Genomic DNA, 19,366 nt, shown 5'->3' with positions numbered 1-19,366 from the left:
AATATATAACATATATATTAGTTCGCTAATCATGGAATACTATATCGAATCATAAAAAAATCATATATTATTTTTATCATGTTCTCTGCCTTCTCTCTCTGCAGATTTATCGGTCAAAGTATACGCTGGTAAATAAGATGAAGGGTTATTAATATCCATTAACAATGGATTTCGCACCGTAGTATTTCTATTACCGATACTCGTGTATCCTTGATCATAAAGTGAGCAATAAGGAATATTGTGCTTTAATAAGAATGCCCACACTTGATTGTACGACCAATGCAAGATAGGATTTATACGCATCAACTGTGGCCAGCTCGGATCGGTGGGTGTAAATGCTTGTAAATTTTCGGAACCTGGATCACCTTTCCTTGTACCCATAAGAGCTGCTTTCAAATCATGTTTTTCTTCCAGTAATGCAGATAATGCGGACTGAATCGGTCGTTGCATGCGTATTATCTCCAAACCGTAATATTGAGCAGCTGATTCCACGAACGCTTCTACCTATATATATATAATATACATATATATATTAGAATATTAATAAATGCATATAAATTCTATTTGTGAGAAAAGGATAAATTTAGAATAAATAGTGCCTATCAATAGTAAATTGAAAAAATACTTAATAAACGTAGATCGAAGAATCAATCTATCAGATTTAGATTGCTATTCCCGGGAAAAAAAAGATTATATATAATTATATATAATTATATATAAATATATATGATTATATGTGATTATATATGAAATTTGATACTTTATATAAAATTATATATGGGTCCATCTATCATTATATATGGGCATATACAGGGTGTCCCATTTTAAAAAACACCTCGATAATTCTTCAACGAAGCATTTTTAGCAAAAATGTTTCAGACAAAAGTTGTACGGTTTCGAGGGGCACATAAGATGGTGTCATTAGTTTGACCTTGGATAGGCGTGTGAAGATCACGTGAAGGTCATCTTTAATTTCTTAAATGGAAACCCCTATTTTTCAATGCATATTCTTGTAGCTAATCTCGAGAGCTTTTCAAAACACTATAATAAAGTATTTTTTCATTAAGAACTTTTGGAATTATTAGGCTTGAAAGTTCTAGTATTTTGACATAAAATACAAAATATCTTGTAAAACATTAAGTTTTCGGTAATGTTACCTTAATACTTTTATGCACAGAATAATGAGACGAATCAATTGGTATGAAAAAAGACTCAGAACTATTCAAAAAATATTTTAGATAAACCGGAACTCCGAGATTTCGGAAAACTACCCAAGCAGCATTTTGACGTCCGCCCGACGTTAAGATAAACACACTTAACGTTGGTATCCAACGTTTTCGCTACGTCGTTTCAACCCTCTTTTGCACTAATTTGGGGAATCAAATTTAGGTTGTACCAACGTTGGGATCCGACTTATATAAGTTAAATTGAGGTTACATTTTTTCCACCAGTTTTAACGTTGGTATAAGTAATTTTTGTAAACTTTGATTTTGTACACTCTGCTAGACCTGAGGTTATTTTTTCACAACGTACATTTTAGGTGTAGTTTTCGTGCTTCCATTCAAACCATATGACGGCATTGGTGTGATAAATGTATCATAATACGTACTTATCAATTTGGCACAAATAAAATGGCTTTAGAGGAAAAATATAGTTTGCGCAGTCTTTGATACTATTGTAATTTTGCCATAAATACACGAACCCAGAACTGAAAATTTATAACGAAACCTACTTTATTGATAAATGTGGAAATGATAGGTCGAAATTAGACGAATCCCTTCTAAAATATTCCAATTTACTAAATATTTTATTAAATAACTAAAATTTTCGAAATGTAAATTTTAATTTTTTTTTATCAAAATTACTTTTAAAATAAACATGTTGTCAAAACTTTAACAACAGATATTATATAAATGCTTTAAATTGTTAATAAAGTGCGTTAAAAAATATAAATCTAAATATACTGGAAAATGGCGGATTATTTGCCTTCCTCTTTGAGGAATGAAAATGGTGAAGTCAGCGTTCCACACTATATCAAACTTTACGTAGTAAAAGGTGCGATAAATTCTACTAAGATTTGTCTTCTCGTATAAAATAATGAACTTTTTCAGACTTTTGCAAACTAAGTAGTATACCACTGTAGGCAAAATTGTACCTATATTGACTAAAAGTCTTAAAAGGTCGCCAAACTGACTTAACATGTCGATAAAGTATCGATTAGTCGAAAATTCTATACTAGATTTGCGAATGAGTCGTATATCTTAACCAAATCCGACCTATGCAATACCATCTATGGTGATGTGATGTAGGTTATGGTTATGGCAGCCGTGCAGCCGAGCGAACGCGCTCTCGAGCTGTGAACCGCGCGCGCATTGCTTCCCGACGACGATAACCGCGTGAGATGGACCGGTTCGGCCGTGGATCGTCAACATTCGTCGCATCGTCCTCGTAGCTCACGCACGACGCCGCGAATTGCCGTCGGCGATCCCGCTTGACGCAGCACGCGCTCTTTCTTGAACCGGGTCGAAAGAAAATAAAAAAGAAAGAGACGAAAAGATACGTCGTTCGCTCGTCTCGGGGCCCGCGAACACCCTGTCGAAGGTACCAGCGAGATACCTCGCCGAAGCGTCGTCGCCGTCATCGTCGTCCACGTCCTAGCACCGCCACGCGTCGCTAGAATTTGTTACCATTTCTCGCGATTTCTTAACGTCAGTCAGAAATGACCACAGGCGACGTTTCACAACGTTAGCGTTTTACAACGTTTGATAACAAAACAGTGTGGTGCAGAGTATAACGTCAGGCAAACGTTAAATATCTTAACGTCGGGTAATAGGACTTAAACTGTTTTAAATTTGACGTTGGGAAAGTGACAAAAAAAGCACGTCGTAATTTTAACGTTAAGACAACGTCCAAAAAACGTTAGTAATTATAAGTTACATTTTATAACTTTCTTGGACCGCTTACAACGTTGTGATTAGTAGAAAAGTATCCTTAGTCGGAAAGTTAACCGAAAAATGCTGCTTGGGTAGCAGATAATTTTTTCAATGGACTTTTTTTGTCAAAATCAACAGAACTATTACTAAAAAGTATCAGAAACTATAGAACTTGACTGCATGCGACAAGAACTCTTTTTTATTTTTGATCTGCTAGAAAATGATCTGCTACGGGAAGTTAACAGATCATTTTTTCGATCGACTGTTTTTTGGGTAAAATCACCAGAACTATTACTAAAAAGAATCAGGAACTATAGAACTCGACTGCATGCGACAAGAACTCCCTTTTATTTTTGATCTGCTGGAAAATGATATGCCAACTTCACAGACACACGGTAACGCAAAGCATGTTGAGAGTGAACAAATAATTCGATTGAAGAGGTCAATTTAAAACATCATATAATTAATATAGTGAAATAGAGGTGTTATAATAAATATGAATTAGGCTAGTATTAATACTATTAATATAGTCAGTTCTCATTTTTAAAATAATCCAAAGTACAGCTTTCAGACATTATTATGAAAAGACACCATGTTATTACACCAAAATATGCATTTATAGATTATAAAGATTGCTGATAACATATTGAAAAATTTGATAATAAAAAGTGCAAGATTACGAGCATAAAATTACACATTTTATAAATAGATATCAAATAATTGTAAGAAAAATAAATATTTTAAAACTTTCCATTTCTTTATTAATTTATTACTAATAATAAACCGCAAATATAAAATAAAAACTGAAAGTCATCGTTTAATTTTACATTTTTATGAGTCATATTAAGTCAGCAAATGTATTCCAACAATATGTACAGATATTTATTAAAATAAATGGATTAAAAATATATAATCGTATATGGTAAAGAGAAAATATAAATTACGCAGTGTGCTGATGATGTACAGTAATATATTTTTATTTAAAAAAATGTAAGAATTGCAAACAGAAGTCATCTTTCTAAATTAATAACAAGATTTTTTTAGAAGAAAGCGTACATATTGGCCTAAGAGTGGATTTCTATTATTTACGCTTTTTCTGTTTTTTATTTCTTTACTTAATTTATATAGGTTATTTTCAGAATAAAGATAATATAATTTCATTAGACATCATTTATGTAATTAATAAATTTTACTAACATTTTTTGTTAGTAAAATTTATTAATTACATAAATGACTTTTTCATTACTTTTAAATAATTAAGAGACACAGTGTATCGCGCCTAGTGTGGGAAGGAATATTTTATTCACCTGCAATGTCATAATATATATTTTATTCATAAATCAACATCAGAAGGGATACGCGAGACATAACAGACGAGCCAAGTCAGCCGACGCGCTAACGCATACGACTTTCGATGAACCGGCTATGGCTACGCTACGACTCGCGGAAGAACGAGACATCCGAGTGTATGTCTGCACTCTTCTACCCGCCCGAAACTGGCCGAGCCGCCGCCGAGCGCCCAGCGCACACGTACACGGCTCCGTCAGCTGTGTGCGTGTCCCCCACCAGGCGCGCAGGCAGCGGGCAAAACAGCACCATTGGCATCTCTGCCGGGGTGAAGTCGTCATTGCAATTATCTCGAAATCAGTATGTTGTGTGAACTCGCCATTAATAAGCCCCTTGCACAATAGGCGATAGCGAAGCTGTAGCTTTGTCGGCAACTTTGTCGCTGTCGCTATCGCTATCGCCTATTGTGCAAGGGCCCTTACGAAAAAGTAGTACTAGCAATCAGTACTCAGTACTGAGTGATCAGTACTCGTAGTATTGAGAGTATTAGTATGTTAATACTCATGAATACTGCAGAATGGTCAGTACTGTGTCTGTCAGTGCTTACAGTACTGGCAGTACTACAAGCAATAATACTCATTAGTACTTCAAAGTATTGAAGTGGTCAGTACTTTATCAGATTAATAATCGGAGTACTATCATGATAGTACTGCCAGTACTGTAAGAAACTAATAGGCACAGTACTGACCATTCTGCAATATTCATGAGTATTAACATACTAATACTGTCAATATTACGAGTACTGATCACTCAGTACTGATTGCTAGTACTACTTTTTCGTAACGTATCTTGGAAATACTAAATTAATAAAATACTAAATTAACACACTAAACTATCAATATGACGTTATTTTGATATCATCTTGACTTTTTGTTCTACTTGTAGCGTTTTTTCTTGGCTGCACTACCGCCCACTAGTGCAGCCAAGAAAAAACGCTATTGGATAGTACTGCATAAGTAGGGGAGAGTGGGCTCCCTTGAGCCACGGGGTCCAATGTGACAGTGCGAGTTTTCTGTATTAACGTTCTGCAAAATAGTGACGGTGGGTATGAAAACTTTCGTTTTCAAAACATATAACTTCCATCAAAAAATTATGCCGAAATAAGCATATATACTTTAGTTAAAGGCAGATATGTAATTGGAGCCTTGCAAAGTAAATTTTTACTTGTCATAACTTTTTGATATGTATGGATTTCTAGGGATTCTACAGTTAAAAAAAATTCATAAAACGTTCATCGGGATCTAGGTTCAATACCAACAAAAACGTTTAATTGTTCTGTATCTGAAATATTTACGATAAATAATATCGATGTTCAGTGGGGTCCAATGTGACGCAGGTTGATGGGGTCCTCTGTGCCACGCTTACAGAACTATCTAACCTACGTGACAGCGCGAGTTTCCGTAGTGTGTTTCGATCGCGGAATAGTAAATGTTAGTGCCTAAATTTTCCTATAAAATGAAATAATTTCCATCGATAATCATATCCACACTTTTATTTTCTCTTTTTTTCACTTTTTAGTTACAGATCACATGTAATCGAGTCGCTGTGAGGCAATATTCGTTGATCTCTGCTAGGTTACGACAAAAAGTGAGGTTATAGGACTTTGTTTTCAGTTTTCAATTTCTCAGGTCATCTGATGAAACAAATATGACACGATTATTGATAAATTGGTTCTCTAGCACAGTCTTGGTTTTTCAATTAACCAAAGATTTGTAATAAACAGGATTTAAACAGATCTCTTCTACGTGTCACAGGGTACCCTACTTTTCACATTACATGTCACAGTGTACCCTACGCTATGGCTCAATCGACCCCACGCGTGGGGTCCACTGTGACAAACGCAGCATTTCGAAATATCATTATTTTTGCAAAATATTTCTGAAAATTTACTTCTTAAATCATTTATAAACAAAGTTTATTATATTAAACATCGAATAGTCTCATTTATATTATAATGAAGTTATTAAAAATCATTTTTAATGTGATTTGAAAAAACGTGGTTCAAGGGTACAACTCTCCCCTACTGCGCCTGTACCACACGTTAGTATCCCACGATTATTCAATAAGTACTAAAAGAGTACTGGAGGGAGTACTGGAGAGAGTACTGGTGGGAGTACTGGAGGGAGTACTGGGGGGAGTACTGGGGGGAATACTGGAGAAAGTACTGGAGGGAGTACTGGAGGGAGTACACACTAGAGGAAGTACTGAAGGGAGTACTGAATGAGTATTGGATGAGTACTGGGAAGGAGTACTGACGAAGTCAGTATGGTCGAATTTAGTAGTACTTTGAGTACTTATGTCTCCAGTACTTTTACCAATACTTTTTCCAGTATTAAAACCAGTACTACTTTTTCATAAGGGGGGCTATACTGTAAACGCGGCTTATGGTGCCCACGTGACCAACGGGGTTTAGTGAGGTTATGTGCCATGTTGTGATTCTTATCGAAGCAAACGTGTTTTCGAAAGTAAAATTTTTTGTACGTAGAAGTAATATCTTAAATATTATTGTGTCTCCGAATCTCAAAGTAAGTGATTCTAAAGAGTAATGCATGCTGAACACGAATCCAGTGAAGTTTTTTTTTATTTTCATTGATTTCTAATATTTTATGAGCGACCAAACTTGAAACTTGTGTCCGGGGCGAAGTCGTCACCAAGCCATATCATGGAGGCTTCCGGCGAAAATCAAAGTCAAAGAAGCAGCAGTGGTCGGATTCCGGCGAGGACTTGGATAATATGTGCTACGTGTGCTCAGAGATGACAGAATAGAGCTGACGAGAAACGTGCAAACGTAGGGCACATAAGTGTGTGCGCTTTTCTTGTAATTACAATATTTTCCGCCATCGTGTTTTTAATTAATGTTTCCATTTTTCTATTAAAAAATAATTAATAAAATGTATCCTATCATTTTTCATGATCGGAATTATGAATTTTTATTTAAAATTCAGTCCGAGAATAAAGTGACGAATCCGCCCCGGGAGATTTGACATTTCAATTTTTGCACCTTTGTCGTTTTCACTCTATACCAATTGAACAAAGCGACGTAAACCAAAAATGTCCGTATAAATTTTGTAGCCAAGGGTTTTACTCTTTACAACGGTATACCATATTTTACTAAAATTATTTGTTTTGTTGTTAAGAATCGGCACCAAAAAAATAGTGACGACTTCGTCCCGGTCTCCCCTATAACTAGATATGAACAATAGATCATATATCCACTCATGTATGGATACATATAAGATTCATATGGAAGTATATATAACTCTATATGATTATATTATAATTTCATATAGTGTTATATATAAAAAGCAAAACCGTACTTATATATGATATCATATATGATTATATATGATTATATATAATTATTCAGGTAATTAAAATATATTTAAATATATATAATGTTTCATATACAATTTGACATGATTATATATGACTTCTTATAATTTATATATAAATTATATATAAATGCGTTTATCCACGTAGATTATATATAACCATATGGTATTTATATATAAACCCAACACACATGTGCATTATATTTATTACACTTTTAAATTCGGATTATCCGATAGAATTTGTTTCTCGTATTTAAAATTTGACGAACAGTGGTATAAGAACGGTATCAAAAGACACGGCAGCGTCTCACGCCAAGCAGCGCCAAGTTATAATATGGGATAAATCACTTCACTTTTGATTCTATAGCTTTTGAAAAAATATACACTTAATTTATTAATGGTTTATTCTTATTGAAGTTAACATTTCTTTTTCAATATATATTGACTATGTATGGTCATATATGATTATATATATTTACATATATGTAATCTCATTATATATGTTTATATATGATTATATATAATTATATATGATCATATAGAGACAAAATTCATATATAATTGCATTATATATAATCATATATATTTATATATAATTATATATAATCTTTTTTTCACGGGTTGATAAAGCTAGAGACCCTCAAGTAAGAGTCTGGCCACTGATCGACTGTGTGACGATTGGTGTTGCCAAATCATGGCAGAACCAATCCAAAAAAGTGTGCAAATTAGAAACTTGCATATTGCTTCCCCATCATTACAGATCGCTACCATTGCTCCTATTTTATTTAGCTCACAAAACTCCTCTTATGAGGAAACTTGTATTTTATTTGATGCATAATTATTAGTATTTATTATGTATTTATTTGGCTTCCTCATAGAGAAAGCTTTATAAGCGAAATAAAACAGGAGTAATGGTAGCGATATGTAATGATGAGGAAGCAATGTGCAAGTTTCTAATCTGCACACTTTTTTTATTTTAAATTTAACCTTTTTATGAATTGAGGGGTCAGCTTAGTAGCACAAGTGGGGTTTTACAATCAACGCAATGTTAAATCGATGTTGACTTTGGGAGTTCAGACTACATGGTCCATGTATGGACTTCGCATATGGACCTTCGATTGCGTATAAAGCTGGATCTAATCAACCAAATCTTAAAAAATTATATATGAAATAGAGGTAGAAAAGACTGAAGAATATAATAGAATTAGAAAAAAAGCCCGATATCTCAAAATTAGCGAAAGTTGGAGCAAGCACGGACATTTCTCAAAAAATTAAAAATTTTATTTAAAAAGAACCACTTTACCGATCATCGCCAAATTCAATAACTTTTCTTCAATAATAATACTCTACATTAAAAAAAAAATTGAGCTTGATATCTCAAAATTTGCGGAAGTTAAAGCAATCACGGACATCAAATCCGTACGCACGCACGCACGCACACGGACATTTTAAAAAAATGTGATTTTTCGCCGTTTTAGAACATTCTGAACACATTGGCAAAAAAACTGAAAAATAAAATTTTTTCACGAAAACAAAGCTTTCTCTATGAGGAAGCAACAAAACTTCCGAAAACGTCCGTGCTCCGATTTAGGTCAAACTTTGTAAATAGGTTCCTCTTAGATTGTTCGAGAGCACGCGGTAGCGCGATGTAGCGCGAGGCAACGAGACGACCACAAAGAAAACAGCAAGTCCAAAAATACACGAAAATAAAACAAAGTATATTCACAGTCTAATGTGTACAATTATTTACAGAGTTCAGAGCCGTGAGTGATAGCGCGCACTGAATCTATCACAGCAAAAAGCAGAGAATTTAGCTGCACAAGCTAATTCGGTGTCGAGGGCGGATTGCGAGTAGCGTTTAAGCGGTTTGCAAGTAGCGTTCAAGCGATTTGCACGAGCGGTGATTCTAAGCGGGTGAAATCAAGTAAGCGAGTGCGAATGGTATGAAGCGGTGTACTGGCGGTGATCCTCGAACGAAATCGATTCCGCGGCGCAGCGGCGATCCCTTTATCACCTCCGAGGAGGAACTCCCTCCAGGCTCGTTACAAATAATTTCGGGAAGGTGATTGGCCATCGGTGGCCCACGTCATCGCGCTTACGTCACGGTTTCGGTTGAAGATCCGACGTGCTCGTTACATGTTTTCGATTGCGGTGTTTATAGCATGGATCTTTCCTTAGTGAAAGCGTTGTTGTTTGACTTTATTTGTGCGCCCGGTCGGCCGTGGCTGTGTTATTGCTAACAATTAGCGAACTTTCCGATGCGATGAAAGATCCATGCTATACTGAACATTAACGTCGACAAATTTATTCTTGAGAGCTACTTGACATGCGATTTATGCGATTTCCAGCTAGGGTAGCGCAATCTCAAACATAGATAAAAAAGACATATACCAAAAGGAGTTTTAGCGACTCAAAAGTTAAGCAACTTTTTAAATATTTTTTCACATTTTTTTCTTATATCTTATGTATTATTGTACAGTCTATCATTGTTTGTGTGGAATGTTGAAAAACCACGCGTGGAAAGTTGTAAACCCATGTGGCAACTCGTCTCGCGTGGAAAGTGTATGCGTGGAGGCAGTAGGTTCCGCCCCCTGCGGGGAGCTCCACTACCGTTAAACTAGACACCTAGTGTGCCATGCAAAGTACATGCGTGGACTTTTCACGCGTAAAAAGTTGTAAACCCATGTGGCAACTCGTCTCGCGTGGAAAGTGTATGCGTGGAGGCAGTAGGTTAAAAAAGTTACTTAACTTTTGAGTCGCTAAAAATCCTTTTGGTTTTTTTTATTTAAAAGGAACCTATTTATAAAGTTTCACCTAAATCGGAGCACGGACGTTTTCAGAAGAACAGCCAAATAAGTAAAATACGATCAATGTACAATCAATCAATTAGGGTAAAACGTCATTTTACGGTCAGGACTAAATCTTGATAGCCTAAAAATATTATTCGTTGAATTTTATGTAGGGGAAGGTGCTGTACCTTGGCTACAGCTGCACGTTGGAACACTCTGTCGTAATCGAATAGTGTTCGCATCTGGCGATAGTTTATGGTACTAATTGTTGAGTTATTTGATAATCTCTTTAAATCTGTAGTTTTGTGTCGTTGCGATTATTTACACGTAAGTTATATCGACTTTTGTATTTTATGACGCGTAAAGTAAATTTATTGAGATTTGTACTGTGATTTTTGTAATTTTTTATAATGAAGATATAGTTATCAGCCATAACCCACATAGCACAAAACTCCACAGAAATGTTTCAGAAATATTTCAAAGTTTCCAAAAAGTTTCTAAATAACACTAAAGCGTCATTGGTACATCTAAAAAACATAACATAGAAACATAACATTTAAAACGTTTACGTGATGTTCATGAAAGGTTTCTATATACAATTCAGCTGAAATAATATGTAAAATAGATGTACTGCTGGTATTCATATAGGTCCAAGAAATCCGAAAAAAAATCCTTTACTAAACATCGGTGACAAGGAAAAAAGTATATCATCCGATAAGAGCTAATTTAAAATTATTATTTTGGTATATGATTTTTAAGTAACAGACTTTTAAGAACATTTTCGTCTTCTATGCTGTAAGAAAATATTGTTTTATTCTTAATGTTCTTATTCCTTAATATTTTTTATTTCTTAATATTCGTAATGTGTTTTATTTTCTTACTTATCATAAAGTGATATTTTATGTGCAATGATAATTATATTTAATATTTTTTTATATTTTATATTCAATTTTTTTATATATAGAGCATTTTTTTATATATAGGCTGAAAAATGCGTTACTTGTTCTTTCAAAATGTTAAATATTATTATATGGCCTTCACGCGGTTTATTTATGTGAATTTTAATTTTAAGACAATGCGCTGAAGATGACTCCAAAAAGGGTCGAAACGTACGTTATTTGACTACTTTTGACTGTATTAATTATTAGTTTTGCAAAATAAATCTTAGCGGCTAAATATCACGCTCGGCTCTTGTTGCCTGAATTTAATTTGAAATTTTTTATATATAGAGCCTCTACATATTTATAAATTTCTATACTTGCATTGCAAAATAAAACGATGTGAAGAAAGGAATCATATTAAATATTTAATTAATCTATTTTTCTACATTTTTTAAAAATATTCTTAAAAATTTTTCTATATCTTTTAAAAAATAATCTTGCAACTCCATTTAAATACAAAATAATAAAGTACGATAAAATTATTTTTTCACACAATGTGAATAGGTGAGGCAATTAGAGCCAAGCGCGGTAGTCAAAGCGCAAACCAATTTAAAAGTAATAAATAGATGTATTAACGAACGTTTCGACACATTTTTCGTGTCCTCTTCAGCGTTAAAAGTTACATAGTCAAAAACGAAGATTTACAGAAAGTCGAGTATAAGGCGTAGTCATCGACAAATAAAGTATAAAGGACGCAGTCTAAGAATAAAATCAAATCAGGATGTACCATAGTCGAAAGCCCGACATGCCGGTGTGCAATCGCTCCACATCCATCTCATCCTCGAATAATCCAGCCCGGTTGAAAGACCAAGTGGGTGAAAGATTCGAACCATGCGGAGCAACTGCAGACCAGAATATCGCACCGCGAAAGCGACACACGCCTCACATTGTAACGAGCTTAACCGTTCGACGCGTCGCGAGTGAGTAAAATAAAAAAATTATTTTTTGTTAACTTGGTCAGCGACCTTTCAATTCGAAACTAAATATCGATCAAAAATATACATAAAGTAAAATCTAATGTTAATATAACTTTATGTAGGGTCCCTTTAGAGAAATGGGAGAACTTTAAAAAGATAGGCTCAAATATGGAATAAATGAGATTGTAAGTAAATGCGAGAGCAAAATGTTTATGCAATCAAATACAATTTATTTTGTGGTTTAACATAGTTTGTCCTCTCATTTACCTAACGGTTTTAATTATCCTACTATATATGAGCGTATGTAATAATTGCCAGATATCTCTATGCAACGTTCTCATAATGTTTTGCAAAACATCTCAGGGATGGTAGAAAAATCTCTAGGAGATGTCTGTGCAACCTTTCATAAAGGTCTTTGTGACAAAATAGCGGACATTTTCACGTATCTAAGACATATATAAGACATTTGTGAGATATTTTTTGTAACGCTTTGCGAAGGTTTGAAAGGTAAATACTGCGAAAAACCCGGCTTTGCAATATGGTTCAATAATTCCTATATAAAAAAAGGCATGTTAAGTCAATAGTCGAATTTATTGTTGCCGCTTTTCCGCGATGCTGATTGGTTTTCTCGCTGCGCTTACTTCATTTGCAGCTGTCATCGTATATTTTGACAGTTGTGTGTATCAAGAAATTAATAGTGTAATAGTAATAGCATAATGTTAAAGCTAAATAGCGCGCGCGAAGCGCGCGTCTGTGGTGCTAGTAATGCGAAAAATCACGTAAATTTTAATAAAAAATAATTATTTTAGTGTAAAACAAGCGTTATCCGACCTGTGCGCAATATTGGATAACTTTGCGCGTCAATAAAAAAATCACCGTTCGTCGTACGAAAAAAATACAAGATGCATATGATAAAATTCATCTCAAATAAATTCTAAGGCCTGAAAACAGCGAAAAACTAAGACTATTCCAAAAAATCAAAATTTTTGCTTAGGGGAGACCGGGGCTAAACAGTCCGTTTTTTTCGGTGCCAATTTTTAACAACAAAATAAATAATTGTAGTTAAAAGTGGTATACCACTGTAAAGAGTGAACCTTTAGCTACAAAATTTATATAGGAAATTTTTGTCTACGTCGCTTTGTTTAACCGGTATAGAGCAAAAACGACAACGGTGGAAAAATTGAAATCTAAAAAATGCCGGGGTATAACAGTCTGCACTGCATTTTCAATACATATACGTACATCTAATTCTAAAAAATAATAGGATACATTTTAATAATTGTTTTTTAAGAGAAAAATATAAAAAATTATTTAAAATTTTTATGCGAAACATTATTAAAAAATAGTTACGAGGGTTCCTCTTTCCGCAGAAGTCACTCGCCCGACTTGTTTCACTCCTCGACGTCCGATGACTCTATTCGGTGTCTGAACGGTTGTAATTCCCGTCTCATCCATATTCCATATGCAGTGAGCCCGAAAATGCCTTGGAAATGCACCCGGACTGCTTACTGACCGATTAGCCCCAAACACAAGTTTCAGGTTTGATCGCCCACGAAATATTAGACATCAACGATAATGAAAAAACTACACTGGATTCGTGTTCAACATGCATTACTCTTTATAATCACGTACCTCGAGATTTGGAGAGCAAATATTATTGCAGATATTACAAAATTTCCACGCGCAGAAAATGTAACTTTCACCTTTCGAAAACACGTTTGCCCTCGTAAAAATCATAACACGGCAGGTAACCTGCCGAAACTCCGTTGGTCACATGGGTACTATAAGCAGCGTTTACAATGTTAATAGCGAGTTCGCACAATATACAGGTTCCGAGATATTTGATTAGACGTATTTACCCCGTAGGCGTTTTAGTCCCGATCTCCCCTACATAGCTACAAAACAAACTAAAGAAAAAAGGTCTAAAAAATCGGTTGCATCATGAAAAGTATTCTTTGTAGTTCTCAGATTATGTGTGATTTTTTGGGGATTTTTAATACCATTTTAAATGACGGAAAAAAATCACCGGCGCAACATTAAAAAAACGATGAAATCGAGGGTTTTCGGGATCCGAGTCTCGGACTTTGACAGCGCGTGCAAACTAAACGACTGACTTGACGATAAATGTTGTTTAGATCATTATTGTAGATAATCTTACGCTCTACAAAAAAGATACGTATAGTTAATTACTCTATCTTGCTTAGTTTTCGAGATATTTAAGAAAAAATAAAAAAAATCGCGTTTTTTGTTGATAATATTGTTAATAACTTTTTATTGTGGGATTTATACAAAATAAATCCCACTTATAGCACCTCAAATCAAAGCGATTCATGGTGGTTGCAACCTGGGAAGATTAATTGGAAGGTTCGATGTCTAATATGACTGGCCTATAAACTGTTAACTAATTTTTTATTAGTATAATTGATTTCTATGTACCTTGGAACATGACGGTTGATGGAACATGACCTTGGAACGCTATTTCGAAAGTATATTAGCTGATTGTTACCTTTATATAACTTTTAGTTATTTGTTTAACTACAATTTTTTTCCATTTTTAACACAACCCAGATAGCCAAATGCTGTGAGTTTGCTGCCATGTTGCCAACCAGCAGCTTGTCGTTAATGCAACTAATTTTGACAAACTCGGGACAAGGTGAGACAGCATTATGCTTGTCGGGTTGAACTTATATGAATTATATTTCTATTAACAGCAAATTGATTGCAACGTGACAGCATCAATTTGTGAGGGATTTGTGACAATTTCATATTGTCAACACTTCGTTAGCAACGAGATACAATTAAAAAACTTCATAGCTTGATGACATATACACAATAACGGATGGAAATCATTATATATGTGTTGTTGCCGTCATGTTTGCATCACGATGAATCATTCATTGCTGTCATGTTGCTGACATGTTGCAGACAACATAACGCACCAATATTGCGGACCGTTTGCTCTTGAAATTGCGTCAACTGATTACATGTATAAGCAGTCATGTAGCTGTATTTGTAACGTGTTCTATTTCGATGTCAGCAAATTTACAGCAAATACATGAAAACACATGCAATGCATTAGTTTGCTCAATATGCTCTATCACGGGATCTTGGCTATCTGGGAATTAAGAATTTAATTGACTATACTGGCAATGATTATAATCGTGGTAACAATTATAATCGTCGTGACAAATCGTCCGAGTTTCGACCAAGGATTCTGGTCATTCTAAAATTGATGTAATTTTAGATGCTTATAATATAAGCATCTTAATTAAATAATTAAATTTATTGCGAAAAATATTACCTCAGCCAGTTTTTCCATTTTTACTGAGAGCTAGAGTAATTGGAAGCTATTTGTTTGTATTATAGCTACCATATTAAATTTAGTTACATTTTGGTCAATTATTAACTACTAATTATTAACTACTACTAAAATAATATCAAAGCTTAATTCTAATAAATTATTTAAGCATTTTTTAACAAACAATAAAATTTTACATTATATATTTTTGTTGCTTCTCTCCTGAAAACTAAGGATGGATAAGGAGGAATGATATTTCAGAATCGATTCCATCTTTGCTACCATCTGCTCCGGACACTCTGTTAAATTCCATTTTTTGCAACTGCTCAAAAAGTTGTGGATTCAACTGTGGCTGCAAGAAAATTGGTTTAAAATGTTCAGCAGTGTGTGGACATTGCCGTTGCCAGTCTTGCCTCAACGCAGCACCTGATACAATCGAAGAATGCTATGCCGACTGCGGCTACGAAGATGTACATTCTGTAGATTTCTTGGCGGAAGCCATGGAAATTGAAGAAGTTATGGATATTGACCCAATGGAGGAAATTGAAGAAGAAGTACTTAATTGTTTTATTTCTCTCAGAAAAACAGTAAATTAGACCTACTGGGGACACCACATTACAAAAAACGCACCTAGCACTGTACCTTCGAGGTGGTGTGGAAAACAGTGTATTATCTCTGAAACGTATAAAAATTGAAACTTTGTAAGCCACGAAAACGATTGATCCTACGAAAAAAACTTATGGAACGTTTTTTGTAGAGAATTTTATAAGCTACAAATTTTGTAATAACTATTTTTGCCGTAGGACTAATGAATAAAGAGATATTCGCGAAAAACTGTTTTTTTTACCTTTGACCCTCTGTAAAAATTTTAGCAGGGGTCACATCGATGGGAACTTTTCACATATTGTTTATAACGACGAAATAAAGGTCTATGCAAAAATTCAGCTGGGTGCAAATTTTTCCGCAGATTTGTTATTTTTTCGTCTAATTTTCCTGAACTATAGATGTTTCACAGATGTCCTGTCCGCCGATCAAAAGGGATTATGTGATGAAGCGTGCTACTAAGGATAGAGATTCTTCTCCTTCGTCTTTTAAGGTGCAAAATACCCTTCCCGAGGAAAGATCGTCCCCCTCTCTTTCGGGTTCCTCGATCTCGGTATCCTCGGGCTCGTCACGTTCTTTCTCGGAGGAAATTCTGAATAATGTTTATTCGGATGATAATCAAGGTCCCTTCAGCGTTCATGTGCAACGGATCACGGACGCTCAGACTCGTCTTCATTCATTAATGATGGGTAGAATTGTTAATTCTATACTAGTAGATGACATTCTTCAGATTAGAATGTAGGGTTTACTAAGGTTGCAATTTACCTTAAGTCTAGATCTGCGGAAAATTTTCTGATCGCGCATCCTAAGCTGAAAGAGAAAAATCTTATTGCGTTTGTTCCACCTTTTTTTATCTCGCGCAAGGGAATTATAAAAATGTTCCTCTAGAATTTTCTGATCAGGAAATCCTTAGAGGAATTCAGGGCCCTCCCTTTAGGGTTCTCAAGGTCAAAAGACTTAATCGTAGAATTTGCATTGAAAAAGATAAGGATACTTTAAATAGTGAAAATAAAGAACGTGATTCTGAGTTTAAACTCGTATTTTCCAAAACAGTTGCTATTACTTTTGCTGGATAGTGCCTTCCAAAAAAAGTCGCTATTTTCCATATTTACTATGAACTCTCCCCTTATGTATCAAGGGTTTCTCAATGTTACTCTTGTTACAGGTTTGGCCACATTAAAGTCAACTGTAAGAGCCATCCAAGGTGTGCAGAGTGTGGAGAAATATCCCATGAGGAACTAGATAAATGTCCGGGCTCGCTCCCTTCTTGTATTAATTGTAAGGGTGATCATCGTGCCACTTCTCATGCTCGGAGCTATCTCGTCAGAAGGAGATTAAGATGATAGCAGCCTACAGAAATATCTCTCTTTCGGACACGAGAGATATAGTAAAGAGAGGTATTAACTCTTCCTCTCCGCCCCCAGATTTTTATTCTTTTGAGGAGTTTTTTATTTTCCACTCTTCTGCTAAGAGAACGAATTCTCTTGACGCTCCATCATCTTTCGCGCAGGCGGCGGCGCTCTCTTCTCCACTTCCTCCTCCTTCTAGGATGTTGTACATCCCATCCTCTTCATCGTCTTCCTCCTCCTCTCGGGAGGAATCTGGATTCCTAAAAGACGGGCCCATCGTAAACAAAACTTGGGGCTGGTTCGCGAAGATGCAGCCTCTTCTTCTGCCCCTGTCATCCAGTCCCCTTCAGGGGCCTAAAGGCCTGTGTCCACGATGCTAGAACTTGGTCTAAGTTCTCGGACCGAAGGAAAGTTACTAAAACTTGGATCGTGGACACACTGAACTTGGAGGCAAAACTTGAATAGAAAGCTCGAATAAAAAAATGCGGCACGTCCCATTTTTTCGTACTAGTTACTAGATTCATACCGATTCAATTTCTTTTTGCCAACATTATTACTTTATAAATAGCTAATCAATGATGGTCAATGTGACGTTGGACAACGGAAATATATATAACTTTCATAAATCTTCAATAAATAGAGAAAAGAGATTATATATATATATATATATATATATATATATATTGTTGCGCTCGTGCTGAGACGCCCAGTCGGCCCAGTAGAAGCCTTAAGAAGGAAGTCGCGAAGCGGTCCCTGACGATGGGCTTCACGACGGGCTTGTTGTTGTCTGTCGCTTTTCAGATTCTGCGCCGGGCCTTTGAGCCATACAAACGTGTTTTCCCTGTACTGAGTTTCTATTAAATCTGTTCGTTAACTAACGGAGAGTCTTTATTCCCGGAAATGGAAGTGCGCGGTGCGTTCGCGGGAGAGTGAGAGTGAGTGTGAGAGAGTGCGATTGCGGAGAGTGCAACATTTTGGGGGCTCGTCCGGAATTGAAAGGACGAAATGGTCACGTCGGCTTCCATCAGAAAAAGGCTCCGGGCAGAGACACCTCAACCGGACGTCTCGGAAGCGACCACGATGGCATCGACTCTGCAAGTCGTCATCCAGGAAGTGCGGCTGTTGCGTGAGGAGTACGCGCGGAAAGAGGAGGAATTTGCTGCTTCGCTACGTCGGCGAGACGAGGAGTACGCCGCCGCGTCGTTGCGCCAGCGTGATGAGGAGCTTCATGTTTATGAGCTTCATGTTATCCCGTAGCCATTTAATAGCTGCACCTGCAACCGCGATTGAACCTTCCAACGCATAGACAGGTGGACTCTTCGGACCCAACTGATATGCGACGGTTGTAACCAATCCATGAGAAGAATATACTCTAGTATGCCCCGTGTTACACAGTAGAAAGCAGCCACTCCTATACGTATTTTTCGCTTGGCCTTTCTTCAAGCAATTCTGCCCGACCAAAGCAGATTGTTGATTTCCTAAAATGCCGGATATGGGAATGCCGGCTAGCGGACCGATCATGATTTTGCCGTATATCTCGGAACTGCTCTTGATCTCCGGTAGCATTTCCGCCGATTTCAGGAGACTCTGCAGTTAGCTGCTAAGTCACGGGAACAAAAAGGATTTTCTTCTAAAATTGGTGGATGATTTTGACATTTTGTTTTTTTCTGAAACTTGGTTAGATAAGGATAAGTCATTTTCCCTTAGGAACTTTAATATTTTGAGAACAGACGGACCATCGGCCAAATCAGAGGGCATTATTGTACCTATCAAGAAACATTTTCCTTATCAACTGTCTCGGTTTTTTCCATGGAGGGCATTTTGGAATTTCTTGCTGTCAGAATTCTGTTTACTGCC

At 35.9% G+C, this 19,366-nt stretch overlaps 1 protein-coding gene, 1 long non-coding RNA gene and 1 pseudogene across 2 annotated transcripts; 1 reads left to right on the top strand and 2 right to left on the bottom strand.

The window, feature by feature from the left end:
• Positions 1-13,293: 13,293 nt before the first annotated feature.
• On the bottom strand, positions 13,294-14,446 carry LOC139779999 (uncharacterized). Its single transcript, XR_011720069.1, has 2 exons — positions 13,610-14,446; positions 13,294-13,509 (listed from the first exon to the last, which is right to left on the bottom strand). It is a non-coding gene; the product is annotated as an uncharacterized lncRNA (long non-coding RNA).
• Positions 14,447-16,509: 2,063 nt separating this feature from the next.
• Positions 16,510-17,889, top strand: LOC139779994 (uncharacterized; annotated as a pseudogene).
• A 787-nt stretch (positions 17,890-18,676) lies between these two features.
• Positions 18,677-19,075, bottom strand: LOC139779993 (glycerol kinase 3-like). Its single transcript, XM_071718531.1, has one exon. The coding sequence runs from the start codon at positions 19,073-19,075 to the stop codon at positions 18,677-18,679; it is 399 nt and encodes a 132-aa protein (XP_071574632.1).
• Between the last annotated feature and the right edge of the window lie 291 nt (positions 19,076-19,366).

This window comes from Temnothorax nylanderi, unplaced genomic scaffold (assembly GCF_030848795.1).
Source record: "Temnothorax nylanderi isolate EJ_2023f unplaced genomic scaffold, tnyl_v1.0 TNYL_tig0255_pilon, whole genome shotgun sequence".
NCBI lineage: Eukaryota > Metazoa > Arthropoda > Insecta > Hymenoptera > Formicidae > Temnothorax > Temnothorax nylanderi.
Note: the sequence above shows the minus strand (reverse complement) of the source record. Positions and strands in the feature narration are given on the sequence as shown.

What these genes read in the sequence shown, in the direction of transcription:
- LOC139779993 (XM_071718531.1), bottom strand. Translation starts at nt 19,075, where the DNA reads ATGCTACCGGAGATCAAGAGCAGTTCCGAGATATACGGCAAAATCATG.